Below are 19507 nucleotides of genomic sequence, written 5' to 3' on the forward strand. Positions count from 1 at the left end.
CACACACCACACACACACACACACACTCCCTGTCAAATGATCTTGGCTTTTTAATCATCTCTTCCAGCTGATGTGCAAAACTCTTGCATTCTAATAAAAATATAAAGATCGATTTGCTCTCGTTTAGCCCCACCCCCCTCTACAAGGTATATCATCTGCTTGATATGTAATACAAGTTTAGTGATAATTAGGTCTCACTTAACCAATAAATGGTGTACTACTGTATGCATTAGACTCGTTTGCATATTTCAATTTCTTTGCTGCACTCTGTCTGCATGAATAGATTTGGAAACTTTGGAAGGGGGCGAACATCACACATCAGTCTCCACAGTCTTGGCATTGGTGCAATTGTTTTTCTCTGTCTCACTCTCGTCCCCCTTCCCCTGACACTTTTCCTCTTTTGCACAAAGAGATTCCTTCACTCCTTCTTCCATCTCCAGATACTCAGACTTGTCCCCGAGGGAAGAAGAAGTGGAACTCCGGAATTTCTTCAGCAAGTTAGAGGGGAGGTACGGGCAGCTGACGGCATTCTGGGTCATCTGCGTCTGCTCCTCGTTCTCAGTCTCTCTATGGTAGAAATAGTTAAAGTTGGAGACAATCACTGGCACTGGCAAAGCAATGGTTAACACGCCTGCAATGGCACACAGGGACCCCACTATCTTGCCCCCCACCGTGATGGGCTTCATGTCCCCATAGCCCACAGTTGTCATCGTCACCACAGCCCACCAAAAGGCATCCGGGATGCTTTGGAAATGCGTCGTCGGCTCATCCGCTTCGGCAAAGTACACAGCACTGGAGAACAGGATGACCCCGATGAAGAGGAAAAAGATCAGAAGGCCCAGTTCCCGCATGCTGGCCCTGAGGGTATGACCCAGGATCTGAAGGCCCTTGGAGTGTCTGGAGAGCTTGAAGATCCGGAAAACCCGGACCAGGCGGATGATCCTCAGGATGGCGAAGGACATGGCCTGTTGCTGCTGACCGTTGCCACCCCCTTGCTGCTGGGCCAGGTCAGTGCCCAGGGTGATGAAATAAGGCAAAATGGAAACAATGTCAATGATGTTCATGATGTTCTTGAAGAAAAGGGCTTGGCTCGGGCAGGCAAAGCAGCGGACCACAAACTCGAAGGAGAACCAGATGATGCAGACCGTCTCCACAATGAAAAAGGGGTCATTGAAGATTGTGTGTCCCGAGTTCTCGAGGTGCAAAGACATGGTGTCATTGGACACCAGCCCCCGCTGCCCACCGGCGCTCAGGGCCATGATAGACTCCTTGTCGTCCCGAAACTCCGGCAGAGTCTCCAGGCAAAAGATGACGATGGAGATCAAGATGACCAGGACCGAGACGATGGCGATGCCCCGCGCTGGGCTCGAGCTCTCTGGGTACTCAAAGAGCAGCCAGATCTGTTTCTTGAACTCGTTTTCCGGCAGAGCCTTGTCTTCTTCCTCCCTCACAAAGCCCTCGTCTTCCCGAAACTTGAGGAGGGCTTCCTCTCCCAGCTGGTAGAACTTGACCTCCTCCGTGAAGATGTCAAAAGGGACATTGACTGGCCTCTTCAGACGCCCCCCTGATTGGTAATAATATAAGATGGCATCAAAACTGGGCCGGTTCCGGTCAAAAAAATATTCGTTGCGTAAAGGGTCAAAATACTGAGTCCTTTTCTCAGGATCCCCCAATAGGGTCTCTGGAAACTGCGCCAGGGTTTTCATCTGGGTCTCAAAGCGTAAGCCGGACACGTTGATGACCACCCTCTCACAGCAGTCACTGTAGCGGACCGAACTGTAGCCGCCCCCGCCCCCATCATCCTGAGGCAGCAGGTCAGTGTAGGAACATTCATCCCCGTGGTCATCCTCACTGTAATAAAACCTCCCGTCTTCTTCCTCTTCCTCCTCCTCCTCGTCCTCCTCCTCTTCCTCACTCAGCTCCCTCAGGATTTTTTCTTCGGATCCGCTAGGCATGAGGTCCGAGCAATGAGGGAAGCTGCTCTGCCGGTGATGGAGTCTCTTCTTCTCTGACGTCCGCTGTTGTCGCCGTCGTCTTCTGCTGCTCCGGCTGCTCTGGGGGTCATGGGAAGAGCAGGCTCCCCGGGCTTGGTGGTGGTGATGGGAGCCGCTACCTCCTCCTGAGCCCCCACTGCCTTCCACAGCCGCCGTGGCAGCCGCCACAGCCGCTGCAGCGGCAGCCCTGGAGTGAGCCAGCCGTTCCCTCTCCCTGGCCCTGGCCTGAGCAGCATAGCCGTAGGGCATGTGGCTGTTGCAGCCTGAGCTCTCCGCACTTACCATTGCAACCTCCATGGTGCCGGTTTGATGCGAGGGCTGACCCGGGCAGGAGAAGGAGGGTGAGGAAACGCCCTGTTCTAGTCCTCACCGGATCAGGAGAAGTTCTGAATGCTTAGATGGATTTCTTGGAAGAACAACGATAGTTGCAGTTCCAGTCCAACTTTGCATTTTCCACTCTATCTGCTCCCTAACCACTTGCTTCTCACGGGTTCCACATTGTACCACTGGCCTTGGCTGTGGAGAATCCAGCAGGAGCAGTTTCAAGTCTAGGTCAGAAAAGATGGGGTTTGCCAAGCATTCCTTTATGCCTACAAACTCCAACCACAAAAATGGTTTGGGAGCCAGTCTATAAGGATGTCCTGAGGTTCAGAAAGAACAAGCATTAGCCAGCCAGTAATGGCACCGGGAAAATGCATTCTCTTCTCCTGCCATGGAAATTGTCCAGAACTTGGTCCATTGAACTCAAATAAGAAACCAGAAGTCTTTAGTTTTAACATTTGCCTTCCAGTGAGGGTTTAACCCATATTGGGTGTTGTGAAGTGGGTCCTGACATTGCTTCTCAAGCTCAGCAAGAAGGACTTTGAAGTCCCCTACACATCAGTCCATTAACAGAGTCTCAACCCCAGGGGCAGCAAGGGATGGGCAGAGGCAAAGACTTTAGGAGCAACAGAGGGTACAAGAGGCCACTGCAATGTCAGACTCAACTCTGAGGTCTCCATAGAAGACACGGAGGTGGAGATGAGTCGCTCTTTGGCTAAGATCATGGAGAAGTTGCACTTGACCTGAAGAGGAGAAGAAACAAATGGGGTAGGGTTGGGTAGGAGGAGAAGAGGAAAGACTGTCATTTTCCTAATAAAAAAACATCAAGCACCAACTTGTCTTGGGCCTCCTTGTGAACACCTCACTGATTCTCTCTTGAACACTCACTTGATCTCAAAGGCCCCAAGATCTCATCACAGTTCTCTCCTTGGCCTAAGTGAAAGAAAAGAGCCTCAAAAACACATCAAAAGCTATGCATTTGCTAAAAGTGTATTATGGTCTGTTCTCTTATTCTTTTCTCACTTTTTTTTCTTTCTTGATCCCACTCGAGTCTGTTTTCTGACCCATTTACCCCATTACTCAATCTGTTTTCTTTGCACCTTTTAGTCTTTTCTTTCCTCTACTTGATCCCCACATGATTCTCAACCCAAGCCTTGCTTTCACCTAGTCCCAATAAAAGAATAGCAGAACCATAGACTGTGAGAACTAGAGAGCTCTCAGAGATCTTCCAGGTCTCATTTACAGATGAAGAAACTGAGGCTCAGAAAAAATTATTCTTGTTCAAGGTCAGCTATTTAGGTAGGGACAGAGCTACAGGGAAAACCCAGATCTTCTGCTTATCTTTCCAGTGCCAATTGTAAATTCATTTTTACTCTTTGTATATCCCCTTACTGGTCCTCTCTTCTCCTCCCACTCACTCCATCCTCATTTCTTTCGCCTTCCTTTTCTTTTTATACCATTCTTAAAGTCTTATTCAGGTCTTAAATAAGCCCCTCCTTCAACCAACTTCTATCCTCCATAATAGAAAGCTTTAAAGTTAGACCAGGTCAGAAGTAGCCAAACTGTGCTGTGTTTCTGCAATCCTTTGGTCCCTAAGCATACTTTATAATTCCAACAAGCACGCTGAACAAGAGAGAGGGCAGAGAAGATATCTGGTCTATACCTTCAAGACTTGATTTAGGCAGGAATATTTCCAATTCCCTCAACCTTTTCTTCTCATCTTGGTTGAGCCCACTTACATGTAATAAACAGCATTCCCTCAAATCCCAGATTAGTTCCCTACCCAGAGGAGGTAGGACAATTTATCCCAGTTCCTAATAATCCACCTCTTTCCTTTCCTTTCCTCCAAGTTTGCTTTGAAGAGTCCTGGCACAATTCCCACATGGAAGCTTATAGGATCACAGATTTAGAACTGAAAGGGACTTTGGAAGTTATCAAAGCTAACCCTTTTTTTTTTTAAACAGAAGAGGAAATTTAGGTCCAGAGAAGTTAAGGGACTTGTCCGGGATCACACTGAATGTGCCTTAGATGGGAATCAATTCCAGTTTTAGCACTCTAAGCACTATATCAAATGGTCTCTTTATCCTTTTATCTTCACTCATTTTTCTCCCATCCATGTCCCTCTACTTCCATCCCCTCAAGCCTTCTCTCCCTAGTTTTCTCCACATATACATTTCCTCCTAGCTTTCTTTTTACTGAAGAAGATACCTTCCTACAAGGCCCAGTCTGGGTCCCACTGTCATGAAATTTCCCTCTGGACCTCCAAGCTGTCTTCCTTATCTTCCATTCCTCTCCTGACTCCTCAAATCCATGTATAGAGCCCAGATCTCCTGTCTCCCTTCGATTCCCTTTATATGATGCAACAGAATTCATGGAATTACTTTAGGTCCATGGAATCAAGAGATGATTAGAGGGGCAATTTACAGACCATTTCTGATAGCATTTTTAGCTTCTGATATTACTAGATCTTCCAGATGCATGGGACCAAGAGCGAAAGGACTTCAGGAATCCTTGACAAAATTCATCTCTTGACCACCTGCTGCTCCTTACTGAAGTGTGTCAGCCCTGAAGGCCCTCTAGAGTATTAAGGCCTGCCAAGCCCAGGTGTGGCAAGTGGGGACTATATATACTTCTCCCCAATTAAAGGAACTCTCCTTGGGAGGGAGAGGAAGTCCCCATTTGGAGGTTTTCCAGGCAGCAAGACTGGGAGACACATCACTCAAGGTGTCTTATATTATCTGTTTCCATATTCCCAAAAAATTATTTGTGCATACTAGAGGAACTCCAAGTCCCTTAAAGTAATATATCTCCATATTTATTTTATAATAGAGAATTTATAACATCAGTTCAGTGGTGATCAGCACAAGGTGGTTTGTTTGTTTTTGTGGTTTCAGACCTCTCTATCCCTGCTTCCCAATATCAGGCCAAACATGTCAGAAAATGGAAACCTGTATTTAGAGATAAAGTACATAGGGACAACTTTCTCTGTGTAATCTCTTATTTTTCCTGTCCCTTGGACATTCAGGATTCGGGAACTCCTACACTGACTCTCAGATAAGATGCCAGGCTGTCTCCTCTATACCCATTTGCCCCTTACTCCCACTCCACAAACTGATTTAGGAGGTGTGTGGGGAGGGGGGAGAATGAGTGTTACTCTTTTATTCCCCTCTCCTTCTGTTCAAATACTTCCCTTCTCTTTCATTGGTCACCAGTTACCTCACTGTCCCTTGTCTTTAAAGACAAAGTTCCCTCCCACCCTACAAGCCTGACTAGGTCAAATCTTCCCCAGGGTGAGCTAGGCTGACTCAAATTTACTCCCAAGGGCTTCTCAATAGGGATCTAACCAAGGAACCCCTCTGCTATTGCTTTTTAACTCTGAATTCCTATAGATACAGTGTGCCTGGCATATAGTAGGTATTTAATAAATGTTTGTAGACTGATTTATTGACTTAAGATTAACAGAATTAAGCTCAACCCCCCCCCACACACACACACACCCTCCAGACTCCACCTACTCCAACCCCACCACCCACCCTCAGGATATAATTTTGCTTATTTCTAATTCCCCCAAAGGTCCAGGGTGGTACCCGAACTCAGTTCCTCTGATTGTGAGTGTGTGTGCACATCTGAAAGGCCAACACACAGGCACACCAACACACACGCGCGCCATTTATATAGCCTCTAAGTGTGTGCTCATCATATGCTGATAAAAATACATGCAAATTCAGAGCTGGGAGAAGCAAGCAAACGAAACCCGCTCACCAGCTGTTCCCCAAAGGAACAGCGGACCAGACTCAGGGATGAGGCAGGCAGGCAGCCTCTGCTAAACCGAACCCCCCCCCCCCCCTCCGCTGGGGAAACGACATCTTTAATGGAACAGTCGCCTCCGGATACAGGTTCATGCCTAAGCATAGGAAAGCCGGGACATGAAGCCCCTTCCCCGGGATTGGGAAAATAACAACTGTTGGCAAGGGGAGCAAACAACATCCTCTGTACCTCCCTTCTCCCACCTCCCAGGGTTATTTTTAACCGCCTTCCATTCATGCCCTTCTGTTAGATCCCGGTAGCCCCCTCCCCCGCCCCACATCCATGCCTTGTTTTTAAACAGAAACTCTGTGCCTCCCCCCAAGGGGAAGGGAGGAGAGGAAAGAAAAAAAGAATTCTAATGATACTTACCGTTCCCAGGCAGGGGATGGGGGGGGGTCTCCCTGTTTTCCAAAAGCCAACAAGGATGGATGGTGGAGAGGGATCCTGGGGAAAAGGGAGGAGCGCGCAGGTGGGGGCAGGTGGAAGGACCAAAATAAGCCCAGCCAGCGACTTCTCAGGTTGAGCGGGGGTTTGGAGGGAAGAGGCAAAGGAGCCCTGGCTGCTGCATGGCTCGGGGGAGGATGATGCTACCCTGGGAAGGACCCAGGCGTCCAGTTGCCTCCGGAGATCTACGCTCCTGGAGGCGACTGGGAGGGGACCGAAGGGCCACACATAGGAAAAGGGAAGGAGAAAAAAAAAAAAAAAAAGAGGGGGGAGGGAGGGAAAAGGATGAAAATCCTAGACAGCAGCGCTCACTTGTTAAGCCCGAATTCCTTCCCCAAATCCATCTCTCCCTCTCTCCTGTGCGCGCTCTCTCTCTCTCTCTCTCTCCTCCCTCTCTCCAAGCAGCAGCAGCAGCAGCAGCAGCAGCACACGCCTCCCCGGGCGGGGGCGGGGCCAGGGCCGGGCCGAGGGTGTGGCTATAGAGGCTGTCGCCAGGGGCGCCTACCCGGGAGGGCGCAGGGGGCGGGCGCAGTCACGACGCCGCAATTCCCTCCCCCGCCCCACCCCCTCCCCAGGGGCTCTGCTGCCCCCCCTAGGGAGGGAAAGCTGTCTGGGAGGCTGCTTCTGAAGCTCACCCACTCTGGAGGCCCTTCCGTAGGGTCCTCTCCGGCGCGCCCCATCACCACCACCACCACCCCCCACACACACACACACCCCCACCTTTTAAAGGTGCGGGGTGGGAGGGAAAAGGAGGGAGAAGGGAGAGAAAGAGAGAGAGAAAGGAGGAGGGGTTGGAGCCCTGGGAAGTGGGAGATGGAGAACCTGATGGCCAGCGCAGGAGCAGGAGATCTAAAATGAGGGACCAGGGCAAGGCGACCCACTGGGGACCCCAATGGATCAGAACCTGGAGCTGCGGAAAACCCGAGTTGCTGCCTTCCCCAGCCACCCCCGACCCATTTCTTCCTTCTCTCCCTCCCTTCCCACAGCGTGTGTGTGTGTGTGTGTGTGTGTGTGTGTGTTCCAGCGTACATTCATCTCTTCTTGCTCTCCCTTTGTTTCTCGCGTGGCCTCCTCCCTCCAATCCTGCCTTCCCCTCTAAGCTCTAAGCGCACTCTCTGGCCCCTGGCTTGGTCTGTCCCTGAGCTGCGTGGGGGTGAGTTTCTCATCCTCCACTCCTGCTTCCCTCGGAGTGAGGATGCTATTCTTCTACCCCACCAATCCTTCTCCTCCCCCTTCTTCTCTTCTTCCTTTTCTGCCCCTGGAGATTTCGGGGGGAGGGGGGAGACTGGGGGCGTCTGGACTGGAGAGTGATAAAAGGACGGAGCCACTCTTTCCCCCCACCCACCCCCACCCCACCCCTCTCCGGATGGGAAGTCTTTGAGGATGGATGCAACAGTTCCCAACTACTTTAGCCTGACTGGGGTTCTGCTTCTCCCGTCATCATGGACTTGGCGTTTTCTAGGTGGGCATTTGCTAGGGAAGGGGTAGACATCCACAAAACATTTCAATATTCAATCTTTTTTTTTTAATTTGAGGGAGTGGGGGGCTCGGGCGACCGTGACCCCCATCTCCCAACCTGTCCGGCAGACTCACACAGACCCTACACTCACTCTCAACACGCCCAGGGGATACAGAGCATCAAGGCAGCAGGTGCTCCTTCGCATGAGTTCCTCTTGGATCTGTCTTCCTTGGAGGCTCCGATGTCACCACTCTTGGCCATGACTATGCCCCTTGCATCAGTTGTAGCCTAGGGTTCATTTAAAAAGAAAAAGGAAAAAAGCCAAGAGGCTTTTTTTTTTTTTTTTTTTTTTTTTTTTTTTTTTTGGTCTACATTCTTTCCCTGAATTTCTCACCTTAGTCAAAGAGGAGAGAAAGGTTCTGGGAAGGGGAAGGAGACTGGGCACAACTGGCTGGCAAAAATGCCTCAGTGAACCCGGGAGATCCTTGAACCAGAGAGGTATGCCTCAGTCACCTTCCCCTTTCCCAGCTCTCCCCATCTGACCAAAGGGAGGACAAGCCTGAGCAACCCAAGGCTTGTCTTCTCCCCAGAGGCTGCTGCCAACCCCAAAGGGTGGCTTTGTTCACAGACTGTGTTGGCATTCTCCCTTTGTGGCGATGCATTAATTATTGAGAGAAATATTCAGGACTTGAATTATAGATATGCCTCCACACACCTCTCCATAGCAGGCAGATAGGTAGGAAGAGGCCTGATGAAGGGATTTGGACAATAATAGCAAATGTGCTTGTTTTGTTTTTTGTTTAAAAAAAAAAATGAAGATGCTAAAAGAATGGCCTGGAGTGGACTGGACAGCTCCAGTAGCAGACTGCTAAAACCTGACACCAATCCTGAAAGTTTTCAGTTGTGGCCTCTGGGCCAAGTTTCTGGTCAGGAACAAGAGAAGCAGAGAAATATACCTCCTTCCTCTCTGTTTGTATTATAACCTCAGGCCCTCCTTATGTCTCCCTCAGCAGCTCATTCAGTAAATTACAGGGATTGGTCTTTTTCAAAAGTGAGTTGTTTAGGAATGACTGCTCTGGACCAGAGTGGGGACTGGGAAGGAGCAGGGTAGACAGCTACCTGGGGCACAGTGCAGGGTGTTCCAGTTAGCTCCATTTTTACTGGGGCTTTTTTATGAATGCACATATTTTTAACCTTCCACACTCAGCAGTATAATAAAAGCATTTACATGATGCTTTAAGGTTGGCAAAGTGCTTTACAAATATGATTCCATTCGATCCTCACAATGCTGGGAGGTAAATATTTATTTTGTGATGTCAAGTCGAATATTGTATAATGAGCCTAGAAGCCCACAATGGATAGGAAGTAGTCAGACCTTGCCCACTATGAAAAAAAAAGGACTTTTTTTTAAGGTAATTTGGTATCTTTAGTGCAGAGAATGAGTGTCTGAGTTTGACTCGGGAATCAGGAATAACTCTGATCCTAGCCCTGGTCTCCAGGCAAAGCATTTAATTCTGAGGTACCTCAGTTTCCTCATCTATAAAATGGGGAAAGTAATAGCACTGACCTCACTCAAATGGGATCACATATGTAAAGCACTTTCCAAACCTGAAAGTGCTATCTAAATGCTCCTTATTCCAACTTTCCTCCCAAATAGGAGCAATCAGGATATGGAGCTGTAGACTTGCCAAAATGAAAATGTCTGAGAGTATGGAGGAAGGAGGAGAAGAAGCAATAGGGAGCCAGGGTCCTTGGTTCCAAAGCAATTTATGAAATTAATCAGAAGCCCAATGCCATCAGTGGTTTGGAAAATAGGATTGCATGATGTCCCCAAGATGGCAGCTTTATCAAAAGCAAGATATTTTCATTCTACCTTGTTGGGTTTTTTTAATAATTTAAAGAGGAGGAGGACTTTATAAATATATATCATATTTCTAATATAACAAGAGTCTGAATGACTTAAGCAAAGAGAGAATTGATGCTTCAGAAGGAGATCTTAGGAGGACCAAAAATTTATTGAAAACCTAGGTTCAAATTCTGCCTCTACCAGTTATTCCTTATGTGAGTGGCCCTGGGCAAATCACTTAACCCCTTTGGACCTCAATTCACTCCTCTGTTAAATGATGGTAGTGGACTAAATGACTTCACCATTCCCTTCCGTCTCTAAAAACAATGATCTATGGTTCCTCTGAGGTCTTTTAGAGGATGATAATTTTGGTTGGTTTGGGTCCAGGCTGATTTGGTTTTGGTCCAAGAATTTTCTATGTAATTTATAAACTCTTGAGCCAACAAGGGTAGCTACATGGTACAGTGATAAAGAACTTGGTCTAGAGAGGGAAAGATTCATCTTTCTGAGTTCAAATCTGCCCTCAGACACGTATTAACTTATATACCTTACTTTATCTGGGCAAGTCACTTAACTCTTTGGTTACCTTAGTTTCCCTCCTTGGAGCTGGAGAAGAAAATGGCAAATCACTCCAGAAAACCTTAAATGGGGTCACAAAGAGTCAGATACAACTGAAATAAATAAACAACCATAAAAGAAAACCACCAGGAGCAGTAAAAGTTTATTTTCCTTGCCCACAGCCATACAATGGATATATGTTAAAGGTACCACTTGACCTTGAATTCTTAGTCCAGATAGCACAAGGAAGGATAGAGATAGTGACTGGACCTATAATCAGATTTTTATTGGGAATTCCCAGAGAAAAGGACTCCATATGCCAATGTAAGTCACCACTTTACATAATCTGAGAGAATTACCTGGGCAGCTAGATGGCACAGTGCCTAACTTGGAATCAGGAAGACTGAAATCTTCCTAAATTGAAATCTGGCTTCAGATACTGAGTAGCTATGTGACCCTGGGCAAGTCACTTTACCATATTTGTCCCCATTTCTTCATCTGTAAAATGAGCTAGAGTAGGAAATAGCAAACCACTCCAGTATCTTTGCCAAGAAAACCCTAAATGAGGTTACAAAGAGTCAGCCATGACTGAAAATGACTGAACAGTAACAGAGAATTGTCCAAGAGAATTCTGAGAGGTTCAATGACTTGGCAGAGGAAAGATTTGAACTCAGGTACCTCCTGACTTAATCAGTTCTCTCTCTTCCTTCATCCTTTCCTTCATTCTTAAATTCTACACTTCTTTTCCAACCTACCCAAGACTTCATCTCACAAAAAAAAAATCTTCCCTGGTAAACCTGCACCCCTCCCATCATCTCCTTAGTTTGAATTCCATCAATAACTTATATAAATAATTGATATCAACATCAAAATTACATATTTCCTTCTAATTGCTCCCTCTCTATTTCACAGACAGACATCCTTGACTCTTCAATTAGATTTTTTAACGTTGACTCTGTCCCCTGCTTGCTTTCCATCCTTCCCTGACAAGATGCAGCTTGGTCTAGTAGAGAGAGTGCTGAATATGGCCTAGAGGATCTGAATATGGCTTCAAATCTATTCTCCCCCAGGTGTGACCTCAGGCAAGCCACAAAATTTCCTACTCATTTTCCCTCATAAATAAAATGAAGGAGCCATGAATTTGGAGTCATAGGATGTGGGTCCAAGTGCTAGTTCTACATTTGTTAGCTACAACCTTGAACAAAGTCTGTGTTTTTTTCTCTTTGGGCCTCAGTTTTCCCATCTATAAAGTGAAGGAGTAAGACTCAATGACCTCTAAAGGACTCCTCCAACTCTAGATTTATGATTTCCTGAACCTATAATCTATGCCTAAGAAAAATTATGAGAGACTAGTATAGTCATCTAAGTGGCACAGTAAAAAGAACTCAGGGTCTGGAATCAGGAAGACCTAAATTCAAATCCAGCCTCAGAAACTTATTAGCTATGTATTGTTATTAGAAGTATTATTAACCTCAGTTTCCTTGTCTATAAAAAAAGGAAAATACAGAATTAGCATCTGCTTTCCAGGGTTTTTATGAGGATTATATAACATAATAATTGTAAAGGAGTTACACATACCCGGCACACAGGAAGCATTTTATTTATGTTAGCTAGTTGTAGTAGTGGAATGATCATTTGGAGCAAATGATGGATGGAAGTGGGAAAACCCATGATAGTAATAATGATGACAGCTAGCATTTATAGATCATTTTAAAGCATACAAAGCATTTTACATATGTTGTCACTTTTGATGCTCACAATAGTACCTCTGGGATATAGGTACTATAATAATATAGATTATTATGCCCATTTTATAAATAAAATAACAAGGAAGGTTAAGTGACTTGCCCAGGATCCCAGATAGGTGTCTCAGGAAGGATTAGAACACAATACTTTTTGACCCCCAAGTCCAGTGTTCTATCCATTATTCACTACCTACCACTATAAAATTTGTGAGTTGATGGTCATGAAGCCCTGAACTAGGAAAATAGTCCAGAGAATGGAGAGGAATGATTGGGTAAGATGTGAAAGATGTAGAAACAACAAGACTTGGTAAATGACTAGATAGAAGTGAGAGGAGTCAGAGGGAATCCCTAAGGTTCTACACCTGAGTGATAAGGTGAAGAATGTTGCCATAAACCAAAGAAGGGAACTCAAAAGCAAAAGCAAGTTTAAGAAGAAAAGAAATGAAGTCAGCTTTGGCCAAGCTTGCTTCACAAACCTTAAAGCACTCTAAAAAGGTTAGCTATTATTAATATTAATATTATTATTCGAGGTTCTAATGGAACAACTAAATGGAGCTGTCCCATGGGGGAGTTGGAGATGCATGTCTGGAGCTCTGTAGAGTCCAGGATTGGAAATACAGACTTTAGCACCAAATGCATAAAGATTGGTAGCTAAGTGCCCACAAAATCCCTGATAATTACTTTTATTATTATTGTCATTTTTTAAACCTTCCTAAAGTTGATTGGAATGATATGCAAAGGGGTCATTTGCTAACCATCAAGTTTCTCAGGGGGAAGATGAGGAAAGCACACACACCATCCATTCCCTTTCTTCCCTTCTTTCTCCAGTTTTTTTCTGTGCCCACACTGCTTCCTATTAACATCAAGACCCTCAACCAAGGCACCCACACTGGTCCTCTCCACTAACCTTTGGCTTTGAGAGCATTGGACCAGGGTGGGTGTGAGTAAATTCTAGAAAGCTTTTCATTCCATGCCTTTCATTCCTATTTTCTTTGTTGCAGGTGGGCTGAGCATCCCACAATCCCTTGTAAAATGTGAATCATTCCCCTATTATTTTCTTGGAGGTGCGATTTGTAAAGCTTGTTCACCACCACTACCCACTCCTGTCTTACCCAGATAGACATTGTTCAGATCTTAGGACAGAGAAAAAAATCTGTCAAAAATAAAAGGAAATAAATCTTTCAAGAAAGTCCTGTCATTTCTCAGAATGTTTCTTTCCTCTGAGATGTAGGAAAAAAACCTGTCCCAGTATTAGCTTATTAGCTCACCAGTGAGCTTACCTTGATCCCTTCCTCTCCATGAACACATTCTTATTCAGACACTTGTGACTTTTCAACTAAAGTATTAAAATACTCTCTTAATTGGCCACCTTGTGTTCAAACTCTTTCCCTCTCCACTGAACTCTCCATATAACTGCCAAATCAGAAGCCCTAAACCACAAATCAGACTACTCCACTGCTCAAGAAGCTTAAGTGGTTCCCTATTGCCTTTCAAATAAAAGGCAAACTTTTCCTTGGGTATTTAATCCTTCCTCTCTTCCAGACTAATAATACCTTATTCCTCCTGGCCTGAGCTCTACTAGAGTCAAAATGACCCCCAAAAAACACATTCTATTTCCATGTCTGTTTCCCACCTTCATTCTCTTTCACAACCTACCCTCTATGTCAGGGATGTTCTCTGTTCTGGACTCTACCATTCAGAAGTCTTTGCTCTTCAAGCCTTAGGTCAAAGACTATCCTTTCTTGATCACATGGGTGTTTATTTTATTGGTTTTGAAGAAGACTTGAAAGAAAAGTAATAACTAGTAGGGGCAGAAATGGAAAGTATTTTCCATTGCCAGAAGGAAAAAAAGTATTCATTTTGTATATATTTCATATTGGCTTATTTGTGCCTCTGTTTTCCTCCAGCACACTGAGAGGTCCTTTCAGGCAGGGGCAGTTTTTTAGAGGGAGTGGTTTTTTTTTTGTCTTTGTTTTTATTCCCAGTGACTAGCACACAGCAGACATTTTAAAATGAATTGTTGAGTAAAAAGATTATTTTACCATTGATTCTTTTCATTTGCTTCCTACATATCTAGCTGGGCAATATGGCAGAGGAATAGGGGAGTTGTACTTGAAATGAAAAGATCCAAGTTCAAATTCTAGCTCTTAACATTTACTACCTGTGTGACCTTAGTCAAGTCATTTAACCCTGCTGTGCCTCAGGTTCTTCAGCTAGAAATACACTGATCCTAGAAAAACTTTGGCAACGTGCTGAATTCAGGTACTACTCTGATTTTGTCAAGGATTGGTACTATTTTCACTAATGTGGGTTGTAACCACTTCATGTGTTAGTCAACTGTTTCATGATTTCTGGCTTTAAAAAATCACCCTATGACAAACCATATGACAATGACCTTTCAAACTTGTATGATGGATATGCCAACCATCTCTGTGCCATGAGCCTCACTACCTGATAAATGGATTCTTGATCTCCCAGCTTTCAATCTCATTGTCTTTCTACAGACCCCTAGATAAAGGGTTAAATCATCATGACCAAGGATTTTCTTCTGCTTGCTTATCATCTTTTTCTATGGCACTTTGGTCAACCACACATTTTTAGAGAAAGGTGAGCTACCATGATAAACATGGCAATAGGAAATACTTGGCCAACATGAATTTTTCACTCCTCTATCATCTATTCCTGTTGAAGGCCACTTCTCATTGGTTCCCAGGTAACCTTTTAAGACTAGGGGCAAGACATGTGGAACTTATGATGATCAAACAAGAACAGCCTTTCTCAGCAATACAATGATGCCAGACAATTACAAAGGACTCATGGTGGAAAATGTTATCCAACACCAGAAAAAGAACTTTTTGGTGTTTTTATTTTTTTTTTGAAAATTTGAAAAATTTTATTTAATTGATTTAGAATATTTTTCTATGGTTACTTGATTTATGCTCTTTCCCTCCCCTCCTCCCCCTCACCCCACCCCATAGCCAATGAGTAATTCCACTAGGTTTTACATAGGTCATTGATCAAGACCTATTTCCAGGGGGCAGCTGGATAGCTCAGTGGATTGAGAGCCAGGCCTAGAGATGGGAGGTCCTAGGTTCAAATCTGACCTCAGACACTTTCCAGATGTGTGACCTTGGGCAAGTCACTTGATCCCCATTACCTATCCTTACCACTCTTCTGCCTTGGAGCCAATACACAATATTGACTCCAAGTTGGAAGGTTAGGGTTTTAAAAAAAGACCTATTTCCATATTATTGATATTTGCATTAGGGTGATCACTTAGAGTCTACATTCCCAATCATGTCCCCATCGACCTATGTAATCAAGCAGTTGTTTTTCCTCTGTATTTCTACTTCCACAGTTCTGAAGAAGAATTTTTTGGAGTCTGAATGTAGATCTAGGCATACTATTTTTCAAAAAGAAGTGTGGAACTTGGTAAATAAATGTTACCTCCTTGGAGTCATTATAGTTACTTTAATGAATTTTAAGAATCATTTTGATCTAATGTATTTCATACATAGCCCCTTTATAATTTAGTAGATGGTGTTTCCAAAAAACAATATTTTCTATCTTGCCAAAAAGAAAAAATCAATCCTCAGTTAATCTGCATTTCTGAATTTAGCTAGGCAAAAGTCCTAAGACAGAAGACATATAACCCAGCTCAAGGTCTGTATCAAAACTTTTCCAGTTTATTAGAACCTACAAGTGCTTCTATAACTTGTCTTCCCCCATTGAAATGTAAACTTCTTGAGGACAGAGACTGGTTGGCTTCCATTTTTATCTCCAGTTCTTTTTTGTTTGTTTTTATTGTGATATATTTGTATATAAAAAATAAAATAGCAACAAATACCAAAAAACTCATGGATCACAGATTTCAATGGACCTTTGTGGTCAATTAGTCCAACCATCCAACTCCATCATTTTACATATGCATATATACACACATACACAGGCACACATACATACTTATACATTCATATGTATGTTTATTTTATAAGTATACATACATACACACATATATACATATACACACAGAGAGAAACATGTACAAAGTTGGTATATAAATGGATATAGTATTTCTTTTGCTTCCTCACATGAAGATATAAGACCCCAATTATTATTAAGTTGTTACATCTTAGTCAACATCAAAGCCTCTCTATTAATTTTTTAATTCTTCATCAAGAAAGTAAGAACTACTGTTTAGCTAAATTATAGTATATGTAGCATATTGATCTATGGAATATGGCCATATTAGCAATTTTTTTGTCTCTGATTTAGTTTTATCTATAATTTAATAAAGTTTTAAAAGGAGAAATATAACTTCATGAATTAAGGGATTTTAATCCTGGCTTATTTATATTTGAATGTAATTGGGTTCTTGTGGGGTATTTCCAGTTCTTAGAGAAGTGCTGGTCATTTAGTAAATCTTTAATTAATCCTTGTTGACCCACTGACTGTCTTGCTCAGCTGGAGGAGCCTTTAAGAACCCAAGATCTCCTTTCTGCCCCAATGGGGCACAGAAGGAATAAAAATTTCAAGGAAGATTGGTAAAGCAGAAAGAACACAGAAGTTAGTTTTTGCCTCTCTGCTAGTTACTATCTATGTTTCTAGTCTTACTCAAAACCAATAAAATGAAATAACAATAGCAACAAACACTGAAGAACTCATGGATCACAGATTTCAATGGACCTTTGTGGTCAATTAGTCCAACCATCCAACTCCATCATTTTACATAAAAGGATCCTGAAGCCCTAGAGATGACACGCTAAGATCATACACAGGTAGTAAATGTCAGAGGTGGGATTTGAACCCAAATTGTCAGAGGCTAAATGTAGTCTTCTTTTCACTGCACTACAAAGTACCTTGAGCAATTCCCTTAATTTCCCTGGATCCTAAGTTATTTTCTTATTTATAAAATGAGAACATCATACTAGATTAATATCTGAAATCTCTTCTAGTTCTAAATCCTATTGTACTATGAATCAATAAATCAGTTGATATGAAAGACTTGAATATGTTTTCATTATCTAAAATCCATCCCAAGAAAACTTGGCATTTTAAGTGGAGGCTCTTAACTCTTGGATTCTCACACTAGACTTAATTAATTGTATTTGTATTCCTAGTGCCTGGCACAGTATCTAGCACCTGGTACACTCTTAATAAACACCTGTTGATTGGTTCATTGATTCCTTAAGATTGATGACAACATTAGCAGGTGTTGGTGACAATATTGTTTGTTTAGATCTTTAGAGCGTTTTGTAAACAGGACCCAGCCTAAAGAGGGGTATGGTCTGAAAGAGTGTTTGCTAATCCCTTGTTTGGTTCTTGACATTTTCCCATGGAAACTGGATTAAATGATCTGAACCTGGAAAGGGCCTCTATTTAGATCATCTCATCCAATCTTCTAACTCTAGAAATGAATCAACAGAGATCCAGAGGGATAAAAGAACTAGTACAGTGCCCGACACATAGTAGGTGTCATATAAATAAATAGTAGCCATCATCACCATCATTAAGACTTTTCCAATGTTACTCAGGCCATTCAATGAATCCCAATCCCCTCACTCCAGATCAAGGGTTCTTCCCACTGAGTTCCCAGACTGACCTCCCCCCCCTCCCAAGTCTATTTAACTCATAGCCTTTCTGAATGATAGTGGTTTCTGGGCATTTCACCTCTACCTAATCATGATGTGATTTCTATGGGGAAACAGTTTGAGTTCCAATTTAAGAAGCTAAGAATGATTTTCAAAGCTCAGCTGGTGTTACCTCCTACTTGAAGCCTTTCTGGTGGCAAGTGCCTCTCCCTGAAATTACCTCATATTTACCTTCTCTGTATATTTTTCTTTCCCCTTAAATAAGTGTACGAAACATATTGTTCCTTCTGATCAAAGTAAGCTTTTTGAGGCCTGGGACTGTTATATTTTTCTTTTAGAATCCCCAGCACCGGTATCAGTTAATTGGGTAGAGAGAGTAGTAAGTTTGAAATCCTTCTCATCTTTATGAGTTCAAATCCAGCCTCAGACATTTGCTATCTGTGGGATCCTGGGCAAGTCATTTAATCTTTTTGGCTCAGTTTCCTTATCTGTAAAATGAGCTAGAGAAGGAAATAGCAAATCTACTCCTTTCTCTTGCCTAGAAAACCCAAATGGAGTCACAAAGAATCGACCATGACTGAAACAACTGAATAGCTACAAAAACAACAAAAAAAAAAAAAACACAAAAAACCTGTGCCTGAAATAAAACAGATATTTAACAAAGAATTGTGGACTGATTGACCAGGATCCATTGCAGTAGAATATAGGTTTTGTTAACTAGAAGACTTTTTGAGAGAAGAGGTAATGTTTTTGCCTCTTTTCTTATTCCCCAGCACAGTGTCATGCACAAAGCAAATCACTGCTACATTCTTGTTAACTGATAGACTGAGTGTTTCAAGAGCTGTTGGGTCACTGTGTTTTTGTCTCTGTATCACCCAACCCATGGCAGATATTTAATGAGGAGTGTAGAGGCCATGAGGTAGCCCCATGCTTAGAATACTGGACACGGAGTCAGGAAGTCCAGAATTCAACTTGAGCCTTTCCTGTATACTAGCTGTGTGGCACTGGGCAAATTACTTTATCATTCTGTGCCTCAGTTCCCTTATCTGTAAAATAAAGTTAATAATAGCACCTAGGGCAGTTATGAATCAAATGAGGTTACTTCTATAAAGTGCTTTGCAGCATGTAATGTACTATATCTACATGAATTATTATTGTAGGATTTAATCAAGTTATAGATTTTAAGGAGATCAGGGTCCTCTGGTCAGCGCTGTCAAACTCCAATAGAAAAAGAAGGAATCACTAAATTAAATCATGCTTGAGGATCCCTGATGGCCACGTACTGATGTAGAAACCACAAATTAACATTATTTGATATAAAGTATTTTTATTTATCTTGTTCAATATTTCTCAGTTACATTTTAATCTGTTTCAGGTAGCACTGAGGAATTTTGCCAACTGCAACAGGTCTGCTCTTTGATACTTCTCAGCTAGCAGCCCTGCCCCATTTTTTTTAATACACGAGGGTGCTGAAATCCAAGGTCAAAGTTAGTAAGTGATAACACCAGGATTTCTACGCAGTGCATCTGATGTCAAATACGAAGTGTTTTCTGCTTATCATATCTTAACCTTTTATTTTTTCCATCATGAACCCTTTTGGAAGATGAGGGATACCTCCTGAGAATAATATTTTCAGATGCATAAAATAAAATCCACAGGAGTATAAAGGAAACCAAGTATATGGAAATATAAGTATCCAAATATTTTTAAAACCAAGTTAAGAACTCCTGGATTATATCATA

The 19507-nt window shown here is 43.1% G+C and overlaps 1 protein-coding gene across 1 annotated transcript; it reads right to left on the minus strand.

Moving 5' to 3' along the window:
- Nucleotides 1-311: 311 nt before the first annotated feature.
- Nucleotides 312-2291, minus strand: KCNA4 (potassium voltage-gated channel subfamily A member 4). Its single transcript, XM_044681049.1, has one exon. It carries the CDS (start codon nucleotides 2289-2291, stop codon nucleotides 312-314), a length of 1980 nt encoding a protein of 659 aa, XP_044536984.1.
- Between the last annotated feature and the right edge of the window lie 17216 nt (nucleotides 2292-19507).

This window comes from Gracilinanus agilis, chromosome 6, assembly GCF_016433145.1.
Source record: "Gracilinanus agilis isolate LMUSP501 chromosome 6, AgileGrace, whole genome shotgun sequence".
NCBI classification, from domain to species: domain Eukaryota; kingdom Metazoa; phylum Chordata; class Mammalia; order Didelphimorphia; family Didelphidae; genus Gracilinanus; species Gracilinanus agilis.